Below are 18,907 nucleotides of genomic sequence, written 5' to 3'. Positions count from 1 at the left end.
CTGCCACTGATCCGCCGTACGCAGCAGTTATAAGGCATGAGACCTCCACTCCAACCTCAACCCTTTCTTGAGCATCCAACAGCTTCACCACCACCTCCCCTCTCCTGGAAGAGCCCCACACCTCCCACACAGCCTCTCAAGACACGGCACCTCTCACGGTGTTCACTCAGAGGACCTTCAGCCACATTCCCACCACGCTCCATCCGCAACCAGAGCCTCTCAGCAACATTCCCGTCACCAAGCCTGGGAAGATGGACCCAGAACTGGGCTGGGAGTCTGGATTTGTTCACCATCCCCTATCCTCCACCCGCCCAAGGACATCCCCAACAGGACCATGATGAGGAGCTGGTCAGACCCACAGCAGCAAGTAGAGGCCATCCCCTGGCAGCAGGAGGGAGCGTGTGCTGGGGAGGGCGGCGGTGGCGGCGCCGGAGCAGAATTTAGCTGTGACGAGACACGTGGCAGCGTAAGTGAAATTGGCATTTTCAATTTGTACTCTGACATGTCTCATTTGGGGCCCTGGCATCTCGGGAAGGCATCCAGCCTGCAGCTGTCCAAAACACTTATTTGCATCTCTCTGCCCCGGCTGCTTTTGGAAATTAGTTCTTCTGGGAGGTGGGTTGGAGGAAGAAGAATAGGGGGAGAGGGAGGGAGAGCATTAACTCTTCATTCACCAGCCCCGAGACAGCAACAGGGCAATTGCACAAGAGACCCTGTCCCTCTGGGAAAGGGCACGGTGCTGAAGATGCTGAATTTGCTGCGGAGCTGGAGCTGGAGCAGACGGTGGGGAGGGAGTGCAGGACCGTGCGGAGGGAAGCAGCAAGCAGGAGCAGGAGTTGTCGCCCCAGCTGGCGTTCACGGCATGGGATCACCAAGGGAACGCAGATGTCAATGAAAAACGTGTCCTCGGTGTTTGTGTGTCCGTCAGCAGCATCTCACCTGCCCTGCAGAGACGGGCAGCGGGTTCACAGCTTGGATGCCGTTACTGGTCCCTGTAGGATGCCAGAGCCGGAGTCGCGGTTTGGCTGCGTGCGGGCAGGAGCTGCAGCCACCGGGGCTCAGCACTCAGCCTCCTGGGACGCCGAGATCCATCAGATCCCTCTCTAATTTCCCAAGCACCTCTTATTTTGAAGGATGTTTTCAAAAGGCCTTCCCGCAGCTGCTCTTGCCACAGCACGGGCAGGAAGGTGCCCTCTCCACCCATGGGCACAGCCACAGCCAGGGGAGGTGGCAGCAGCCCGGCCGTGGCAGCTGAGCAAAGCAGTGGCCACTTTCTGGAACTGAAGGCCCCACAAGCAGTGCGGATCAGGCAGAGGGGTGCTTACCAATGTCTCCATCCCATGGGATGCAGGGAAGAGCCCACAGGCAGCCAGCAGGTCCCACCACGCTGGCTCCTCCCCTGCTTCTAGCTAACACGGTGCTAAACATCCATTAAACACTTAACTGTTATTAACTTCCCGGTTAATCAATCGCTGTGGCTGGCAGCGATCTGGGATGAGCTGCGAGAGGGGCGGGGAGGCCAGGGGGGGGTGTGAGCCGGGGGGATGCACCTACCCAGGCAGCCCTGCTATCAGACCACCTTTCGCTCTACAAAGGTGCCTGGGACCCTCCAGCTCTGCCGCAGGACAATCCAGCGCGGCAGCTGCCTCGGGGACAAGTTATAGGAAAGGGACGTTTGCTCTGGGAGCAAAAACCGACAGGCACAGCCCCAGGAGTAAACCAACAGTGCCCAAAAGAGAAGCGTGCTCACACAGCATGGTCCACAGAAGGTGATGGGAGAAAAGATGTCATTGGGTGAGTCAGCAACAGAGATGTGAGCTGCTTGGCTCCTCACCTAACCCGGCCAGCCTTTTCAACCCTCTCTGGAAGAGCCTACAAGGCAAGCGTAGAAGGGCCGATGGAGGACACATCAGCCCCACCGACCTGGATACAACTATTCCCAGCAAGAGCTCCTTCTGCAGGGATGCGGCTCAGGCGAGAGGACTCCTCACCAAGCCTTTCTCAAGGCTGTTCACCCCAAACTGATCTCAGGCGTCTTCCCAAGTAACAGCCAACAACTTCATGTGCTTCTCACAGCTCCCGTTCTCACGCCCTCCCTGTCCCCCAGGGGAGGATGCCCACCAGCCCAGCGTGCCGCGAGGGCTGTGGGCGCCACCTCCCCTGAAGGTCTCATATTTGGTTCTAGCAAGCCCACTGCTCACCCACCAGTCGGCAGGAACGGGCACCGAGAGACACCCAGCTCCCCTTGGGGTGAGGGATTCAACACTCCAAGAAGGTGCCTCCAGGGAGCCGCGCTCCCAGGGGACAGAGCTGCAGCCAGCGAGGGGACACCCCGAATCTGGGGCGGATTGCACCGAGATGCACTTTGAGATGCTCCTGCAAGCGCCATGCCAACTAGCCAAAGGCACTAGCCCTTCCCAGCCCAGACAAGGCAGGGTGGCCCCACGGCCATCACACCCCTTGCCATGGGGCAGCCACCTCACTCCGGCCACAACCCAGCACGGGGAAGGGAGGAAGGCTGCGGAGGGGCTGCTCCTCTGCCCTCTGCAAGCAAACCCGCACACCCAAACTTCCCTTACAACCCCCCTCCTTCTCACCGGCACCACCCCCCCGGGGCTGCATTTCTGGAGGAGCGCTTGGGCTGCAGCTGTGTCCTATTTTTCTGTAGTTGATGACCTCAACTCCTTCCCCGCACTACGGGGACGGCAGTAATGTACATCGTGTCTCGCCAGGGCTCAACTGCAATTCATCATTATTTTATCTGCTGGAATTTAATTGGATCCTATCAAACTCTCCTGATACTCCCTTTTCACTTTAAACACTGCTGCAGGAAAGATAAATGTAGGCACCGCTAGGACGGAGAGCACGGCTTTGTTGGCGAACGGTGCCGGGGTTGTGGGCTCCAATCCTGTTTCCCCCTCCACGGCTGGTTAATTAGAGATACATATACTGGAGGTGTGCGGCGCTCAGAACAGGGCCTGTGTGTATGATTTATGTTCCTCTATAAATACACCCCAGGCCTAGTAAAATACCATCATCCACACAACAGCACAACTTGACAGTAACACTTGGCCTCCGATTCTGGACATCCTTTTGCTCTTTTCACATCAAATTCCCCCTCTCCTCCCCCATCACATGCAAGCTTCTTCGCCTGCCTCCGAAATTCGGCAGGGTGTGAGTGAGAACCCAAGACCCTGGGAACACATCAGACCGACACACCCAGGCTCCACTGTGGTACAAAAATACCCAGAAAAAGTAATTCTAACAGGTCTTGCCTGCCTTCCCGGCATCCACACCCGAGGCTGGGCATCCCGGCCTCAGCCTCGGCGGCTCTGGGTACCACTCACACGCCGACCCCCCCAGCCCAGCTTGCTCCGCATCCGTATCATTTTGTCACAGGGATGAGCCGCTCCGCGCGGCTCCCAGGCAAACATCCCCAGCCTGGTGGGAGGGGAGCAGCCTTTGGAAATGGGTGGGCAAGGTGGGCTGCCCGTGTCAGGGGGATTGGCGAGGAAGAAGGCGAAAGGGAGCCAGGGAGGTGACACAGCTGCTCCTCACCACGCGGGGCTTCGGTTAAAAGGAAAGGGAATTAATTGAGGCACGAGGCTTAAATTAAAGTGCTGAGACGACAAACTCAAATGCTCATGGAAAGGAGATCAGGGGTTCCTCCTATTTTTACATTTAAAGGGAAAGAGCAGCTCTGGGGCTACTTCAGTCTTAAGAGGAACATTCTGGAGAGAAAAAGCCAAGCTCTTGGCAGCGAGAAACACCTGTAGCCATTTTGCCAAGGCCAGGACTAAATGGGATGATGTCCAGCGTTACAAGCAGTAGCGTGGATTCAGGACTGTGGTACTTTCCAACAGCAAAACTCTCTCATTTTTCGCAGCAATCAGAAGGATGAGCCCTACTGAGGAATGGCAGATGGGAAAAAATGGGCAAAAGCAGGGATTGCTTGGAAAACGAAACTCAGGCATTACCTGCACGCATTAAGACAGGTGACCCCTTCCCCATCCTCCGCTGCATGAAGCAAGCCTGGGAACGTCTGCCTCCAGACGATTTAAAGCAACCAATTAACAAAAAAATAGTTTACTAGCAAAGAATTTGTTTTCTTAATTAGGCTTTTCTTTTCTTTTTGGTTCTTTACAAAGCATGTAGAAAACCTTTAGGGTTGATTTCCTTTTGAACGGCAGAAAGAGACCAAACTGAGGAGGCAGAAAAGGGTTTTTCTGCTTCTTTTTTGCCCTGAGATGTGTGGGGAACACCAAGCCTGGTCTCTCTTGAGTTGGCTGAAGATCTATTGGGTGTCTCAAATGATGTTTATAGTCGACACTCAAACCTTAATGAATGGACTGCTGAATATTTAACCAAGATGTCCTTTCTTCAAAGCCCTAACAAGTCATTGGAGTTTGACAAGCACTAAAACTAAACAAAAGACAAGGAGTTTTAAGCGGGCTTGACTTATTATCCCTTCCATTCACCCGAGATTCAGGAAAGCATCCCTAATTCCGCAGCGCAATTAACCTCTTGTTTAGATCCCATTGAACTACTGGAAACAAAGTGTGCTTAAATGCCTTCCCGAGGCGAGGACATCCATTCCTCACTCGCTGGCTGGGCCGATGTCATCCTTTCCCTGTTTCTGCGCTCACCAGAGTGTCCTCCACACCGGGCCAGACCCAAACTCCTAACCCAAAAAATAAATTGCAATAGAAGAACCGGGTGGGTCACGGGTGGGTGATGGTGGGAGCCTGAAGTGCTATCAACCAGCCAGATGGACTGCAAAAAAAGACGGGGAGGAGACAAGCATCACAGAAGTGTGAATCCGAATCCCCCACACCATAAAGCAGCCTGGCTAAATGCCCTCAAATGTTAAAGCAGGCGAGCAGACCCTGAAAGAAAGACAGCTTCGTTCAAGCCAAAACTCTCTTCTTCCGTCTGTGAAGCCACCTTGCTCCTGAAAGCCACGTCTCCTGCCTGAGACCGCAGCCCCAGAGAGCTGCTGCCACCCGCTCCCGCACCCACGCAGCCCCCAATGCCTGCCACGCGTCCTCTGGCTGATTTGCTCTGCGTTCCAAGCATCTGCAGCAATTTTCAGGTCAAACGTCCACCACTGTCAGTCTGGGAGAAGGTGTCTGTCATCTCAGCTCTGCGTGGGGACCGTGATGGCAGACAGGCACACCTCAAGCCATCCCATCCCTTCGGACAAGAGCTGCAGAGGCCGTGCAGCTCAAGACACCGGTGCTGGCAACAGCAGCACCCTTCGGAAAACACAAGCAGTGTTTTTTGCTTCTGCCTCTCCCTCCCGCCTTGCAAATTGAAACTTACTGGGGAGAAATGAGTCCAAATGTTTCAGACTCCCCTCTCCGAGTCCCATCTCCGTTAGGGAAAGGCTCCACTCCGGGAAAGGCTCCGCTCTGGCGCAGGCATCTCTCCCCCGACACCCTACAGGAGCCATCAAGGCTGCCGCTGCCGGCACCGTGCAGCCGCTTCTCTGTCAGGAGCATCCTGCAGCACACGCCGTCCCAAACTGCTTTTGAATGAACCAAGCCAAACCGCAGGCTGAAGAACGGGGCATGAGGGAGCAGCCAGCTCTGCCAGCTGCAGGCAGAGGACCCTGGCAGGAGGCTGGGCTGGCCGAGGGGCTCTGGCCAGGCAGGGGCTCACAAGATGTCCCCACAAAGCTGGGGACCAGCAAATCACCGTGAGGGATTAAAGTCTGCAAGCCAACATCTGCTTCCCCCACAGACTACCTGTGCCCCAGCAGATGCGGTTTCAGCTCCCAGGTGCTGATGGCCGGGGTCCCCGAAGGCTGGCTCCCTCTTTGGGACGAAGAGGCCAAGTTTCTTTCACCCTTTGCAACAGGGCAATGGTTCCACCAGCCCGTTTCCAGCCACAGGTGCTCCAGCAGCGGGGCCAAGCACTGGCACATTGCAGAACAGCCCTCGGAGAACCAAGCGGGTACCTGGTTTAACCAGCCAGGACAAGGGTGTCTCGGATGACCCCCAAGAAACCTCCCATGTGGCTGTGATGGAGACAGAGCAGCCAAGCTTGGCTACCGGCAGCAACGAGACCCCAGCAAAGGGACCCTCGCCACGGTGATGTCTCTTCACACACACATCCATCATGTTCCCCTCGAAGCACCAACATCGAGCCATGCAGGCAACGGGGGCAAGACTAGGTCTGACGGCAGATCCATGTGGTCAAGCCCTGGTGAGGGTCACAACCAACACTGGGGACCAGCAGCCAAGCCAGCTCTGCCGGGCAGTGCTCGACCTGGCTTCTCTTCCCCAAAACGAGCAGCAAAACAACAAATCTTTGCTTAATCTGCCTCAGTAATGGCTTCTTGCAGACACCACTCTGGTCCTGCACGTCCCTGCACAGACCCACCACCACCATTTCCACCAGCAGCTCAGGACGGGGAGCATTTCTGCTCCTTGAAAACTACATGTCACAGAAAAAGAGCCCTGGCAGCACAGCATTCCCCCTGGCACTGCTGCCCAGCGACTCGGGATGCTCCTCCTGCCCAAAGCCCCGCAGCCCCGGGAGCGCAGGAGGAGGGCGGGAGCCAGGGCTCATCTTCAATGGCCTCTAAATGTCAGTGGTGCCACCAAAGGCCAAGGGAGCCGGGATTGGCGCTGGTGTTAGGCTGCAAATGAGCTTTCACAGTGTGAGTGACAGAAAACAAATTTTAAAAGGATTAAACGGGAGGGAGAAGGGAGGGGCCGGCTCCATGCGGGTGAGGGCAGGTCGGTGCAGAGCCCAGCGGGGCAGCCGAGGAACTGAGCAACGCCGGCTCCCGGGGGGGCTATTAACACCTTGGGTGGGTTTGCTCATGGGCTTGGTGCTCAGGACGGCTGCACAGCGAGGGGCACACAACACAGCTCACCGAGGGGCCACAAAACGCCCTCTCGCTTCGGGATAAGGCAACCGGAGAGGGCAGAGCAGGCAGAGCTGCCTGCAGGAGGGAGCTGCAGGGAGCAAGGATGGAGAGCAGGGAGCGAAGCACCAGCAGGGCCGGGATGGAGGGCAGGCAGGGGGATGAGGCAGCTGCCGGTGGGAGCCGGGGATGGAGAGGGGCTGCAGGGGAGGGGGGGAAGCGGGGGCTGGCAGGCACGGCGGCGTGCGGGGGAGTGTGCGCAGCGAGACACGGAGAAGGTGTTAGCTCGATCCCGCCTGTACAGCGGGATGGCTTGGTGTCAGGGGGAAGCAGGAGCGGGCAGAGAGGAGGGGGAGGCAAGGCTCCGGCACGTCCAGGCCAGCTGGCTCCCGCCCAGGCAACTTTCTTCAGCTTTCCAAAGCCAATTTCCTTGGAAGTGCTCCTAAAGCCTGGCAGCTCCCTCAGGGTGGCTCTGGCATTGATCCTATCGGGAACGACCCCCAGCAGCAGCCTCACCGTGCACTAGTGGGGGAGCCCACCTCGCACCCCACGGGCACCAGAAACCCCCGTGACCTGCCCACCGGAGAGCGAACCCGACCGTGCAACGACCCGAGAAGGTCCCGGGGCAGGGCAGGAACGAGCAGCCCGCAAACGAAGCCCGCGCCGAGGTGAGCCATGCACTCACCGAGGTGTTCTGGCACTGGATGCTGGTGCTGTTGAAGCGCAGGGCGGTGACGCGGGTGGTGCTGCCGGGGATGTGGAAGATGCACTCGTAGTTGCGCTGGCCGGACTGCGGCTGGGGCAGGTTCTTGGCCGTCAGGGTGATGGGTTTCACCACGCCCACGGGGATGTAGATCTGGGTGGAGGGCAGGATCTGGGGGCAGTCCTGCGAGGGGAACAAGGGGCAGGCAATGAGAGGGGAACAGCGCGGCAGCCTCCCCCCAGCACCCCCACGCCCCCCCTTGGCTGGCAGGCTGGGCAACGCACTGCGAAAATACCACCCTGAGCACACACTTGAGTAAATCCTTATGTGCAGCCAACCCCAAACCAGCATCTCGTGGACCAAAGCCCTGAAGACACAAAAGGAGAGCACAGAGGAATCTGGCAGCACGGCAGTGGGGTGTTTTCCACAGCTCAGGTTAATCCAGGCGGTAGGCGGGGACTGGATTCGGCTATGGGACTTGCAACCTGGCACTGCAACAGCAGCACTGATTTCGGTGAAATGACTGGTAGCAAGATGGGCTATAAGGCCATCACTGCAGTCAGTAGGTTTCAGAGTTAACACCCATTAGGCTGTGTATTGTCAGGCTACCCTCTCAGCCCTCCTGTTTCCCTTACAGCCTCCATCCCCCTTCCTTCACAAGTGGACAGAAAGGCCTTTTCCCCCTTCAACACTGCAACGTGCTTCTGTAACGTTGCAGAGAACCTGCTCTGCAGCAATTTTTGCTGCTGCTGCCGCTTCTTAACCGTGGCCAGCTCGAAGCAGCATCACCCCAACCAGCCCAGCTGCAAGCCGCCCAGAAGACGGCACCTCTGGCCAGGGGATGCTGGTGACTCCAAGCTGGGGATGAAGGCAAGGGCAAGGGGCTCGGCAGTGCCAGCCGCCCACGCTCCCCGGGGAAGGAGCCATTGGGAGGACAAAGCACTCAACTTTTAATAGCCACGGGCTCCCAGCTGCTCCGGAGGAGCTGGTGAGCCTTGTGTGCAAAGCACAGGGGAGCGGGAGGGAGCAAAAATAAATGAGCTCAGGCAGCAAAAACAGCTCCATGGCCCTGGTAGGTGCCACTTCGGCAACAACAGCCTGACGCAATCCCACGCCGGCCTTGCTGAGCCGGGCGGAGGTCTCGCACCTATGGCAGCGACTCCTGGAAGCGTCGGCGTGAAATAACGTCAAGAGGGAAATAACGTGTGCTGAAACGAGCTGTTCCGAAAACAGAAATGGCAGCAGCAGCGCCGGTGGTGGACGCAGCCCCCCCTCCTGCTCTCACAAGGCTGCTGACGGCCACGGCGCGGCTGCAGCTCTCGCCCCAAGGCCACTGGCAGCCACGCGTGGCCAACGCTGCCCACCTGCCTCCTGCCGGCCCGCAGCGATACGGGCCGGACCCTGCGCAGCACCGGGCTTTATCTCAGCTGGTAGGATTAATCTAACTTTCAAATGATGCAGAGAAATGAACAAGAAATTGTTTCATTTAGCAAATATCAACAGAAAGCCCCAACTCGTTTTACTCTAAGCTTCCTGTTCTTCACAAGCCTGTAGTCCCCAAAAGCGCAATTTTTAAGGGAAGAAACTATTTATCCCCAACACATGCTAAACAAAACGAAAGCAGAGAGGAACAGGAGTGCCAGCCCCAACCCGGAGATGGTGACGGGGCTGGGACAGTCTGGAGACCCTCAGCACTGCTCTGCCACCTCCCTGCTCCGTATCCGTGGCTGCCCCTCTGCAAAGGGGGCTGAAGTTGTCCCCTCTTTCAGCATCAGCTGGGGGCTCACAGCGGGGAGACCCTGCATGCCCGCTGCCATTTATAATGAGTGGCCCCCACCGCTGCAAAGCGGTTGCTCCCCACCAGCTCCCGTCTTCGAAGTGCTGATGGAGGGAGATGTCCCCGCCTGCTTGATCCCCCTCCGCATTGCAGGGGGACCCCCACGGGTGGCACACACCTTCCCCACGGGGCACATATATGCTTGGAGAGGATTAGTTCCCAGCTCACTCTCCGACACCTCCACCTCCTCATTTTTCTGTAATTATTCCTGCCAGCTCAGCCGGGGCAGCGGGTAAGTCCATGCCACACCAGCCGGGCTCACCACGGATGCTGGCAAGACCGGTGCCCGGGGAGCACGGCGGGGACAAGCGTCCCCGTCCCTGCGCAGGCAGGAGGGCTCGTTTTGCTGACTCGCGGTTTGAGCCGCGTCCCCCCCACGACGTCACATGCTCCGCATCTGCCGGCAGAAGTGTCTCATCCAGCAAAAATGTCAGCCTGCGCCCAAACAGGAAACACCTGGCGCTGGTGGGCGCCCGGGGTGCCCGGAGGGGTGGGGGCACAGGGACAACTCATTTCCCCTACGAGCCATTCCGACCGCTGACAAAATCTCACCCCAGCGTTGCCCGGCACTTAACTTCCCTTGGGAACACTCTGCGCAGCCCACAGAGCTCCCCATCCTGCCAAAAACAGCCTCCCCCCCGGCAGAGCCTCGGCTGCCAGGAGCAGGGAGCTGTGAAGGGATGGGACGAGCAGAAAAGCAAGACCCCAACACATGCACATTCCCAAACACCGCACAACTCGGATTTTCTCCATTAAAACTGTTTTTCTAGCTGGATGAGAACACGACAAGGGTGTCCAGGTTTGCTTGGAGAGGTAAGAGCTTCAGAGTCACGCTGCAAACGCTGCGGTTTGGGTTTCTCTGGCAGCTCCCAGAGACGAGGATGAAGGCAGTCTGGGGCTGAGCTTGACCCTGGCTTTGAGGTTCCCTCACAAAGCCCTCAGCCATTCCCACTGGCAGGGGAATGAAGAACAAACACAAGCTGAACCTGCTTTAGACTGAACCAACACACACGGTCCCCGCAGGCCGGGAGCCTTTCATCCTCCACAGCAGCTCTGCATCAGCAGGGACTGTCACAGGAGGGCAGCTTTTTGGGATGGGACGCTCCAGCATCCATCACTCATCACCCTGCAGCCACCGCTGGGCACCACGAGTCGGGAAAAACAAACAGCAGCGTGTGCTGCTTCATCACCCCTTCCCCAGCCCTGCACCCCGAACACGCCGCAGGGGAGGGAGATCTCCAGAGCCCAGGCTTCAAAGCCACCGCAACTGGCGGGCAGGGACATCCTTCCTGCTGCCACCATTCCCAGGCACATTTACGTGAGCGGTGGGTCCTACCCACGGCCCGTTCCTGCCCTGCCACCCCCAGAAATGCAGGTGAACGTGCCCAGCATGCCCAGGACAGCGTGCCATGGGTCACTCTGTCTTTTGCTACAAAACAGCTGCTTCCCCACTCAGGAAACCGTGGTGAACCACGGGCTGGGAACCAGCAGAGACGGAGTTAAGCATTGCTGGTAACCCCTGTCTCTGCCCCTCCTGACCAGTGCCCACCACACTCCAGCCAACGCATACAGACCAAATCCTGCTTAAAATAACCCTCCCAGTTAGATATCCTCCCACAGAGAGGATGGACGTCTACCATTAAACTTGTCCAGTGGTGTCATGGGCTGGCACAGAGTTCCCCCACCCGCCACACCACCCTGCTGGGGACTGGGATGGCTGGGGATGGGGACGGGATGTCTCACTCCAGCCCAGACACACGGCCCACAGCAGTGGCCAGTCTGAGGATGTCTCGCCATCCCCGCCGGGAACTGCCGAAGCCACACCAATGTGCAAACAGGCTGAGCCAGGCGCTCCAAACCTCAAGCCAGGCACCGCTCCAGGTCCCAGCATGGCCAAAAGGTCTGCCGGGGGACAGACTGCCCGCGCTCGGGAGCGACACGAGTTCCCGGAGAGCTGCACGTGTCCCAGAGACAACACCCCTGGGGTGTATGGCCAGATGCTTTTGGGTTCGCCTGGCAGGGAAGGAAGGGCCAGCAGCCTCCCCGTGCCCTCGGTGAGGGGAATGGGCAGACGAGAGCTGCCAGGCTCCAGTGGTCTGGACACCACGTGTCGCATTTGCAGAAGCAACACCAGGGCTGGCTGGAAGCGCGACCTCAAGAGCAGGCTTCTGGGATGCCTGGGACAGGCCAATCCCTCGCTGGATTTCTTCAGGGCACAAGCTAGGAGAAAACAGCTTTTTCTGATCTTCTTACATTACCGAATCCCCTCTTCACATGGGGCCGCCAGGCTGGGCTCGTTCTGGCCTGTGCCAAACACGCTCAAGCACCCATGAAGCACAGTGCAACCCCCTTGCACTTGGGTGGGACCTCCAGGGAGGTGAGGGACGGTGCCAGAGCCCGGAGTTTGGCCGTTTGGTGGAAGGCACGGCGCGAAGCCATCGCTGTGCCATCCGAGAGGCTGGCAGCGGGGCTGCGGCACGGCCCAGGCACCCGCACGCTCGCCAGTGCCGCGAGGGCAAGAGGGGCTGCTTAAGGAGCGGAGTCTCGTTACCGTCCTGTTGACATGCAGAAACGGCAAGCACCAACCCCACCTGCCCACGTGCGGGAATGATAGTTGGGCTTTTCCAGCTCTCCCGAGGCACTTAGCTGAGAGGCGGCTTCAGCTCCACACTTGGAGTAAGGACCACGACAAGAGCCCAGCATGGCCTCATGCTGGGACGCCACCATCTTCTTCAAGTCCATCCACTCCTGAAGGCCTTGGAGGCTCCAAACTGGGGAGCACCCACGTATGAGACCCAAGCAGCTCTCTTTGCAGGTTGCAAAGCCCAGACGTTCCCCCACTGACACAGCAGCTCCCCTGGGAGAGGGAGACACACCAGGTACTCTGGCTTTCCACAGGGATACGGCTTGGTGGGCACCCAGTGTCCAACCAAGGTCAAGCCACCCCAAGGGAGCAGGGAAGCCACACAGGGTTCAGCCCCAGTACACGGGAAGACGCTCCTCCATCCATCCCATCCTTGGCCCAAAAGCGATGGTGCTGCTGGTGGCTGGGCAATGGCTGAGTAATGGCCCAGCTCTCCCGTTCTCTCCTGTGAGAGCGTGATGACAGAGGCAGAGGGGGGTAATGGGGAAAAAATTAATTTGGGTTCCTCATCCGCAGAAGGATCCGTCTGACTCCACACGTGCTCCCAGCACAGAAGCAGGGGGACACATGGAGGACAACAGCCCTGATCTAGAAGGATACCCATGAGCTCACAAGTCCTCACCGAGGATGAGGGCAGACCTCAGAAGACACAAATTACAGGGGATAGAGATTTACTGCTCCTCCCGACCGGGGAGATGCAGAGACAGGCTTCCTCTCGGTGCCAGCCAGGACAGCAAAGACCTTGAGGGACATCTCGGCTCCTTGCCTTCACACATGGTCTGTGAAGCAGAGACAAGCTTTCCTTGTTCACCTCTGCTACCAGGGACCAGTCCTGGCCTGGGAGGCTGCCGGGACACGAGCTCTGCTGGAGCTCAAGAGACCAAACTTTATCTGAGATGATCTGGGCTAATGCTTTCTCCAGGGCAACATCCGTTTGAGCCATTCCTGTGAGGGCAGCACACGGCTTTGCTCCCAGCAGCAACCATCAGACAGAAGGACCCTTCCACTGGGCGCTTGCACAGGAGACTGTAAAGCCAGGGAAGTTCAACCAGAGCCCTCTTCCAGGACAGGGATGGAGGAGAAACTCTCCCTCCCAAAATTCTCCCTTCAGAAACCGAATCGGCATTTACAGCAGAGCCAGTGGCTGTTGGCCAGACCTCCAGACCCAACCCAAACAGCCAGCAACGCCACCACAGGCTGGGGACACCAGGACCTCCCGTGAGCGCCCTGCCAGTGACAAGTTTCGGCAGTGGGTGGCATGGATGCTGCGCAGGATGAACCCCTGCAAAAGAACATGTTTCTTAGCAAAGCACTTGAGACGAAGAAGGCGTGAGGTGCAGCGAAACAGTTTGTTTTACGGATTTCAACCTTCCCCTCTCTGAAAACAAGTTGTTCTGCAATGACAGCTCAAGCTTGCTCCCTTCAAAAACATCAAAGGAAAATGCTTCACCATCTCTGCCTTTGTTTTTCCCTTCATTCAGCCTAAAGTGCTCTCGGCTGCGCCCGGCTTCCCAAGCAGCCTCTCCGCAGCATCACTCCTCAGCCAGCGCAGCCTCTCCCCTCTGGCATCCAGTCCCGGCAGCGCTTCCCACTCCCCCCTCACTGCTTCCCAGGCAGCCCCAGCACCTCGGGCAAGGCAGTAGGAAAGGTTTCCAAAGCCGTTTGCCTTCTTCTAAACCCTTCCCCATAGGGCAGGGGGCCGCGACAGGACCAGGACAGGAGAGGGGAGCTGGGTCGCGTCGCCTTACCTCGGAGAGCTTGACGCGTCCCTCCAGGAAGGAGCAGTCGGCAGCGTTGTGGGTGCAGATGTGGCGGTACTTGCACCAGTGGCAGGGGAAGGAGCCGTTCACGCAGGACAGGCAGCTGCGGAGAGAGCAAAGCGGGCAGCATTAGGGCAGAGTCCACCGGGGCACTTCTCGGGATGCTTCTGTGGGACAGCATCCGTAGGTGATCCTGCACCTCTCATCCCTCATGCGCGGGGGCAAGGGCTGTGTGCCAGCAAGCTGGGAGGGGAGACGCCTGCACACCCTGGACCCCCTGGCCTTGCAGGGCGAGGAGAACTGGCCTTCTGGGCACCGCAGGGTCTGCGCCCCAGCCAGGCCAGCCACGCTCCCTCCTCCGCTTGGCAAGCTGACCCTGCCCGCCCCGCTCCTGGAGGGGGGAGGCCAAGCTCCAGACTTTGGGAGCTTTATTTGGGTTCACTGAAAGGCGATTTTTAGCAAGAGGCGGCAGAACAAGGGCTCTGCACCGCAGGGGAACAGGGGAGAAGGCACGCTCATTGAGAGGAAAATTATAACTGGCGAAAGGTTGGGTCAGATTAACATTTCGGGACTGTAGCGCCTTTCAGCCGCTCACAATAGGTTGTGTGTCACCCCCTCCCTCAGCCCCCCTCGTCGTCAGCCCTCCGTGGCCGTGCGTGTGTGTGTGTCTGTGCAATTCCACCCTTCCTTCTAGCCCACCACGTTTCCGTGTCTCTCTTCCCAGCCTCCTCTCCAGGCTCTCTGTGCCGTGGGATCGCGCGTGCCCCCCTCTCCCCGCTTCTCCTGGGGGATGCACTCGGGCACCCGGGGATGCCGGGAGCCCCGTGCTCTGCTCTGCACCCCACTTACCAGAGAAACCAGCCCCAGGCACCTGATGCATTTCCCCCACAGCATACAGAGTCCCCTCCTTGTGCAACCATTCACACAAGCGGCACCCCAAGAGCCTGTCCCCTCGCTAACCCCCCCAAAAAAAAACATGCCCTCCCAGCACCACAAGGCATCCCTGTTCGCAGGCACGGGGGATCCCGCAGAGCCCCCCAGCCGGAAGGTGATTTTCGGGGCCCTGGCCCTGCGCAGATGGAAGGGGCTGAGCCCTCCCCACCACGCTGTCCCCAGCCAGCAGAGTGGTCCTGCATCAACGCGGCGAGCCTTCACAGGGCAGGTCTCCCCGTGAGCTGCCCTCCTGAGGAGGAGAGGGGAGAGATGCTGAGGCATAAGCTTGAAGGAAAAAAAAAAAAAAAATAAATCAGCCTGGCTTTGGGAGGAGGGGAAAAAAAAAGTAGGGGGGGAAAAAAAAGCAGCAGCAGTGTTTTTCTCCCTAGAAGGCTGATACCTGCTCTCACTGATCCAAGCACACGCAGGATCGGGCCCAAAGCAATTATATTTAAACAAAGGCAGGCTCTTCCCCTGAGCACAGCTCTGGCAGGAGGCAGGCAGCCCTGCCCAGCCCCATCCCGCTCCTAGATCACACGCCACCTCTCTGCCTCTACACCCCGGGGAAACGACGGGGAAAACACAGCACCGCCGAGCCAGGCGGCAGAAAGAAAACCTTCCCCGGGAGAGGGATCCTGGGGTGGCAGGGCCTGGCATGCCGAATCCCTGGCCCTTGGGCAGACTTGTCACTTTTGGGGTGTGGGAGCAGCACACGAAGGGGCGGCGGCAGCGGGCGGCGCAGGGTGCAAATGCGCACCTAGGGCTTCGCAGCGCCATCGATCCCTGCCCGCCCTGGGGCTTCACACACCATTACATATACAGCAAGAGCTTCCCAAATCCATGCGCACACACTAAGGAAATATTTAATTAAGCTGCTTGCAAAGGGGGCTGGAAGTCATTTCCATGTTTCGCTCACATTTTCACTTCCAAATGAACAGCCCTTTTAGCTTTACCCACAAATATGCTAATTGAGATGCTCCTTATGCAAATATATGCAATTTTATTTCAGCTGCAGAGATTCAACTTAAAAGCAGAGCCGTAGCCTCCTATCTCTGGTTGCTTTGATGGAGGGAGGTGCAGAGGGTGGGGGAAATGGGGGACACAAATAAAGCAAAAGGACGGCTCCTGCCCTCCCGATAAGAGACCGGTGGGCAGGGAAATCCAAGATGCGGAGGCAGAGGGGCAGGGAAAGCACGGGTTAATCCTCATGGAAGTAGAGCAACCACAGAGAGGTCATTTGTGAGAGGAGTGCGGTACAAGCAGTCGCAAGGCACCCGCCGGGGAATAACCACCAACCCTCCCATGAAATCTCTGCAAAGGAGAGATTTTCCAGCCACCGGGTCTTTCAGAGTCTGCAAAAAAACCACCTCCCCAGTCCCCTCTCCACCACCTCGCGAAGTGCCTCAAAGCAGTCGGGTGAAGTCCCCGGCCCCCGGAGCTGCAGCTGCACTCCGCAGTTCTTCAGGGCCAAAGCCAAATCTTGGCTATTTCAGGACCCTGCCCACCTGAGGGTCTCCTCTGCCATTTAACTACTGCAGGTCCCAGCCGGTCTCTTGGTCTCCACTTGCCAAAAGACATAGAGACACACCTAAAGCATCTCAGGTTATCCTCCACATACACCCCAAGGCACAGGGATGCCCCTCTCCCGCTTCAGTCCCCCCGGCTGCTTCCAACTTAAATGAGCCATTTCTAAAGCCCCAACCCCAGAGATGTTTTTCACACTCTGCCAAGGTTCTCCATCTGCCATAAAGACATCAAACGCCACCACAAGAGCACTCACCGCCACATGCCTCGCTCCACAGCATCTCTGCTGCATTTAGGGCTTGCCTGGGTCAGCCGCCCCCGGCTGGCCAAAGACTCTGTAAAGTGGCGAGCAAGTCAGCGCCCGGGTGCCAGTAATGGGGTGAAACCCTATTTCCAGCCTCCCTCGGTCCTGCTGGCCTCAGCACGTCTGTTTGACCCCCACAGCTCCCTGCGAGGCTGCCCAAAACCCAGGGCAGGAGCTTCCCCGGCTGCGGGTCAGGCCGGGCAGCACGGCCGGGGCCGTACCCTCGGTGTGTCCGTGTGTCGCTGCTGTCTGTTCCCAGCGCAGGAGCAGGTTGCTCGGCAGCATGATGCCATCTGTGCCGTCTCTCTCCTTCCCACGGTCAGGCACTCTTCCCTCATCACTTCTTGCCTAAGAGGCTTTCATCACTCCTGATAATTAGAGGGAGGCTCTCCTTCATGTGTCGAAGTCCCCCCCGCCCTCCTCCCCGGAGCGTGTCGGGAGCGCGAGAAGCCCAGCCAGGCAGAAAACCCAGGCTGGGGGTGCTGCGCAGACACGGACCCCATCAACCTCCTCCCCAGCCCTGCCAGGGGACAGGCGGAGACGAAGCCCAGGCTGGGCAAGGGGAAGGGGGTCAGACCCGCCGGCAGTGCCCCCCTTCCCTCCCGACATCCTGGTGGCAAGGGCAGCAGCACCAACCTCAGACCCGCATTTCAGGATCACTCTGCAAAGAATGCCCCATCCCAAAACAAGACCAGGCTCACGCAGCGGGGCAGCTCTGCCCACCTCTGAGTGACCCAGGGGCAAAGCCGGAGCCTCCCCACAGCCTCTACATTTGCCCCCAACTCACTACGCAGACAGGTCAAGACCTCCCAGTGCTGCTCCCCTCCCACTTCCCAAACCAATCCCAAACTTGCTAAGGCTGCACTGGAGAAACACCTGACACGGCTGCAGGAAAGCAGCGGTGAGGAGAGGGCGGCAGGACAGTGAAGGAGCATCTCAGAGCTGGGCCCATCTCCAGGATGGGCGCGGGGCCACAAGCATTGCTGCAGGACGAGCCCAGACCCAGGGGTGGCTCCAGGGGACCAGGCGCAAGGGCAGGTCTGCAGAAGGCACCTCCGGCCACCACGGCGAGGTCGCAGCTGTCTCCACGCCTGATCTGAAGCAATACTGCAGCTGATGGGAAGCACGGGAAGCCAGCAGTGCTGGATCCGGGCTCCTCACTCACTGTCCTTCCCGTGCTCCCAGCCCCAGGTGTGCCACGTGCCCGAAGGAGCCCAGAGCTCTGCCGTGCGCTGAGTGGCGAAGGCAGAAAACAAAACCAGCATCCACAGGGGCGCGATAAGCCTGAGCAAACGAGAGGGACAGGGGGAGCGAGTGTTGCACGTGTGTGTGTACACACACACACACACACTGGGGCTATTTCCATGGAGTAGCACATTCCTGGAGGAAGGACACGGGGCAAAGGGCGGGGAAGAGGGACGGGGGCAAGTTCAACGGCACCAAGAGCAGAGCAGGGGAGGTCCATTGAGAAGGGAAATTATAAACACGGTGCTGATGGAAACGGCATCTGCGCACGCACAGCACAGCACAGCCCGCCGGCGAGTCCCCCGACCGCTCCCCAGACCTCCTCTTGGCAGGAGGATGTATCCTTAGTGAATACTCAGCTCCGGCATAGCCTGCATCTGGAGCAGCAGCTGGCGGGGTGAGGGGCTGAACTGTGGTGCTTTGGGCTTTATATCCATCTCTCTGCCCCAGGGAGGGGGGGAAATGCTGAACAGCAGCAAGAACAAGCACTCAGTGCCCCCGAGCCCCTACACGGACCTACAGACAGCCCTGCCCTTCCCAACCGGTGTCCAGACCCAAAGCTGGGAGAGCCGTGGGGTGGGAGATCCATCCCCCTCCCTCCATCCCTGCCCATCTCAAACCACCACATTCCTGCCCTTCCTTTCACGCCAGCCCCGATGCTTTTCCATTCCTGCTGGGTTTTGCCAAGGACCTTACTCAGGGGGGTTGGGCACACACAGCCTCCCTGCAGAGTGGTGCAGGGCATCCACCATCACGCTGGCTGGAGGATGCAGAATCAGGCCCTGGTTTTTAAAATCTCCAGAAACACGTAATTCACTTGAAACACCTTCAGCCACCTCCCCTCACTGAAACACAACACCAGGGTGCACCAGCTCTCCTCCTTTACAACAAACGTGACATAAACCAGGTTATCCCAAGTGGTCTCTGGAGCTATCCTACGGGATTTTCCACCTGCCCCAGCCCAGGAGTACGCAGGGATCTGTTACCGCCTCGCAGCTCAGCTGTGCTAACTCAGATACACTCACTCAACTGCTTGCAGCCATCTGTCTGTGCCTTCAACAAGGAAGCATCTGTAAGCATCTG

At 58.5% G+C, this 18,907-nt stretch overlaps 1 protein-coding gene across 1 annotated transcript in view; it reads right to left on the bottom strand.

The window, feature by feature from the left end:
• The window catches only part of PLXNA1 (plexin A1), a 120,856-nt gene that overhangs the window by 39,549 nt on the left and 62,400 nt on the right, over positions 1–18,907 (bottom strand). The window contains exons 9-10 of the mRNA XM_074602299.1: positions 13,807–13,921; positions 7,560–7,760 (exon numbers count right to left, since the gene is read on the bottom strand). Of these exons, the coding sequence (XP_074458400.1) occupies positions 7,560–7,760; positions 13,807–13,921 (316 nt within the window). The remainder of the gene's footprint in view (positions 1–7,559; positions 7,761–13,806; positions 13,922–18,907) is intronic.

The sequence above is a fragment of the Larus michahellis genome, chromosome 10 (assembly GCF_964199755.1).
Source record: "Larus michahellis chromosome 10, bLarMic1.1, whole genome shotgun sequence".
Lineage (NCBI taxonomy): Eukaryota > Metazoa > Chordata > Aves > Charadriiformes > Laridae > Larus > Larus michahellis.
This window is presented reverse-complemented; position numbering and strand designations above follow the sequence as displayed.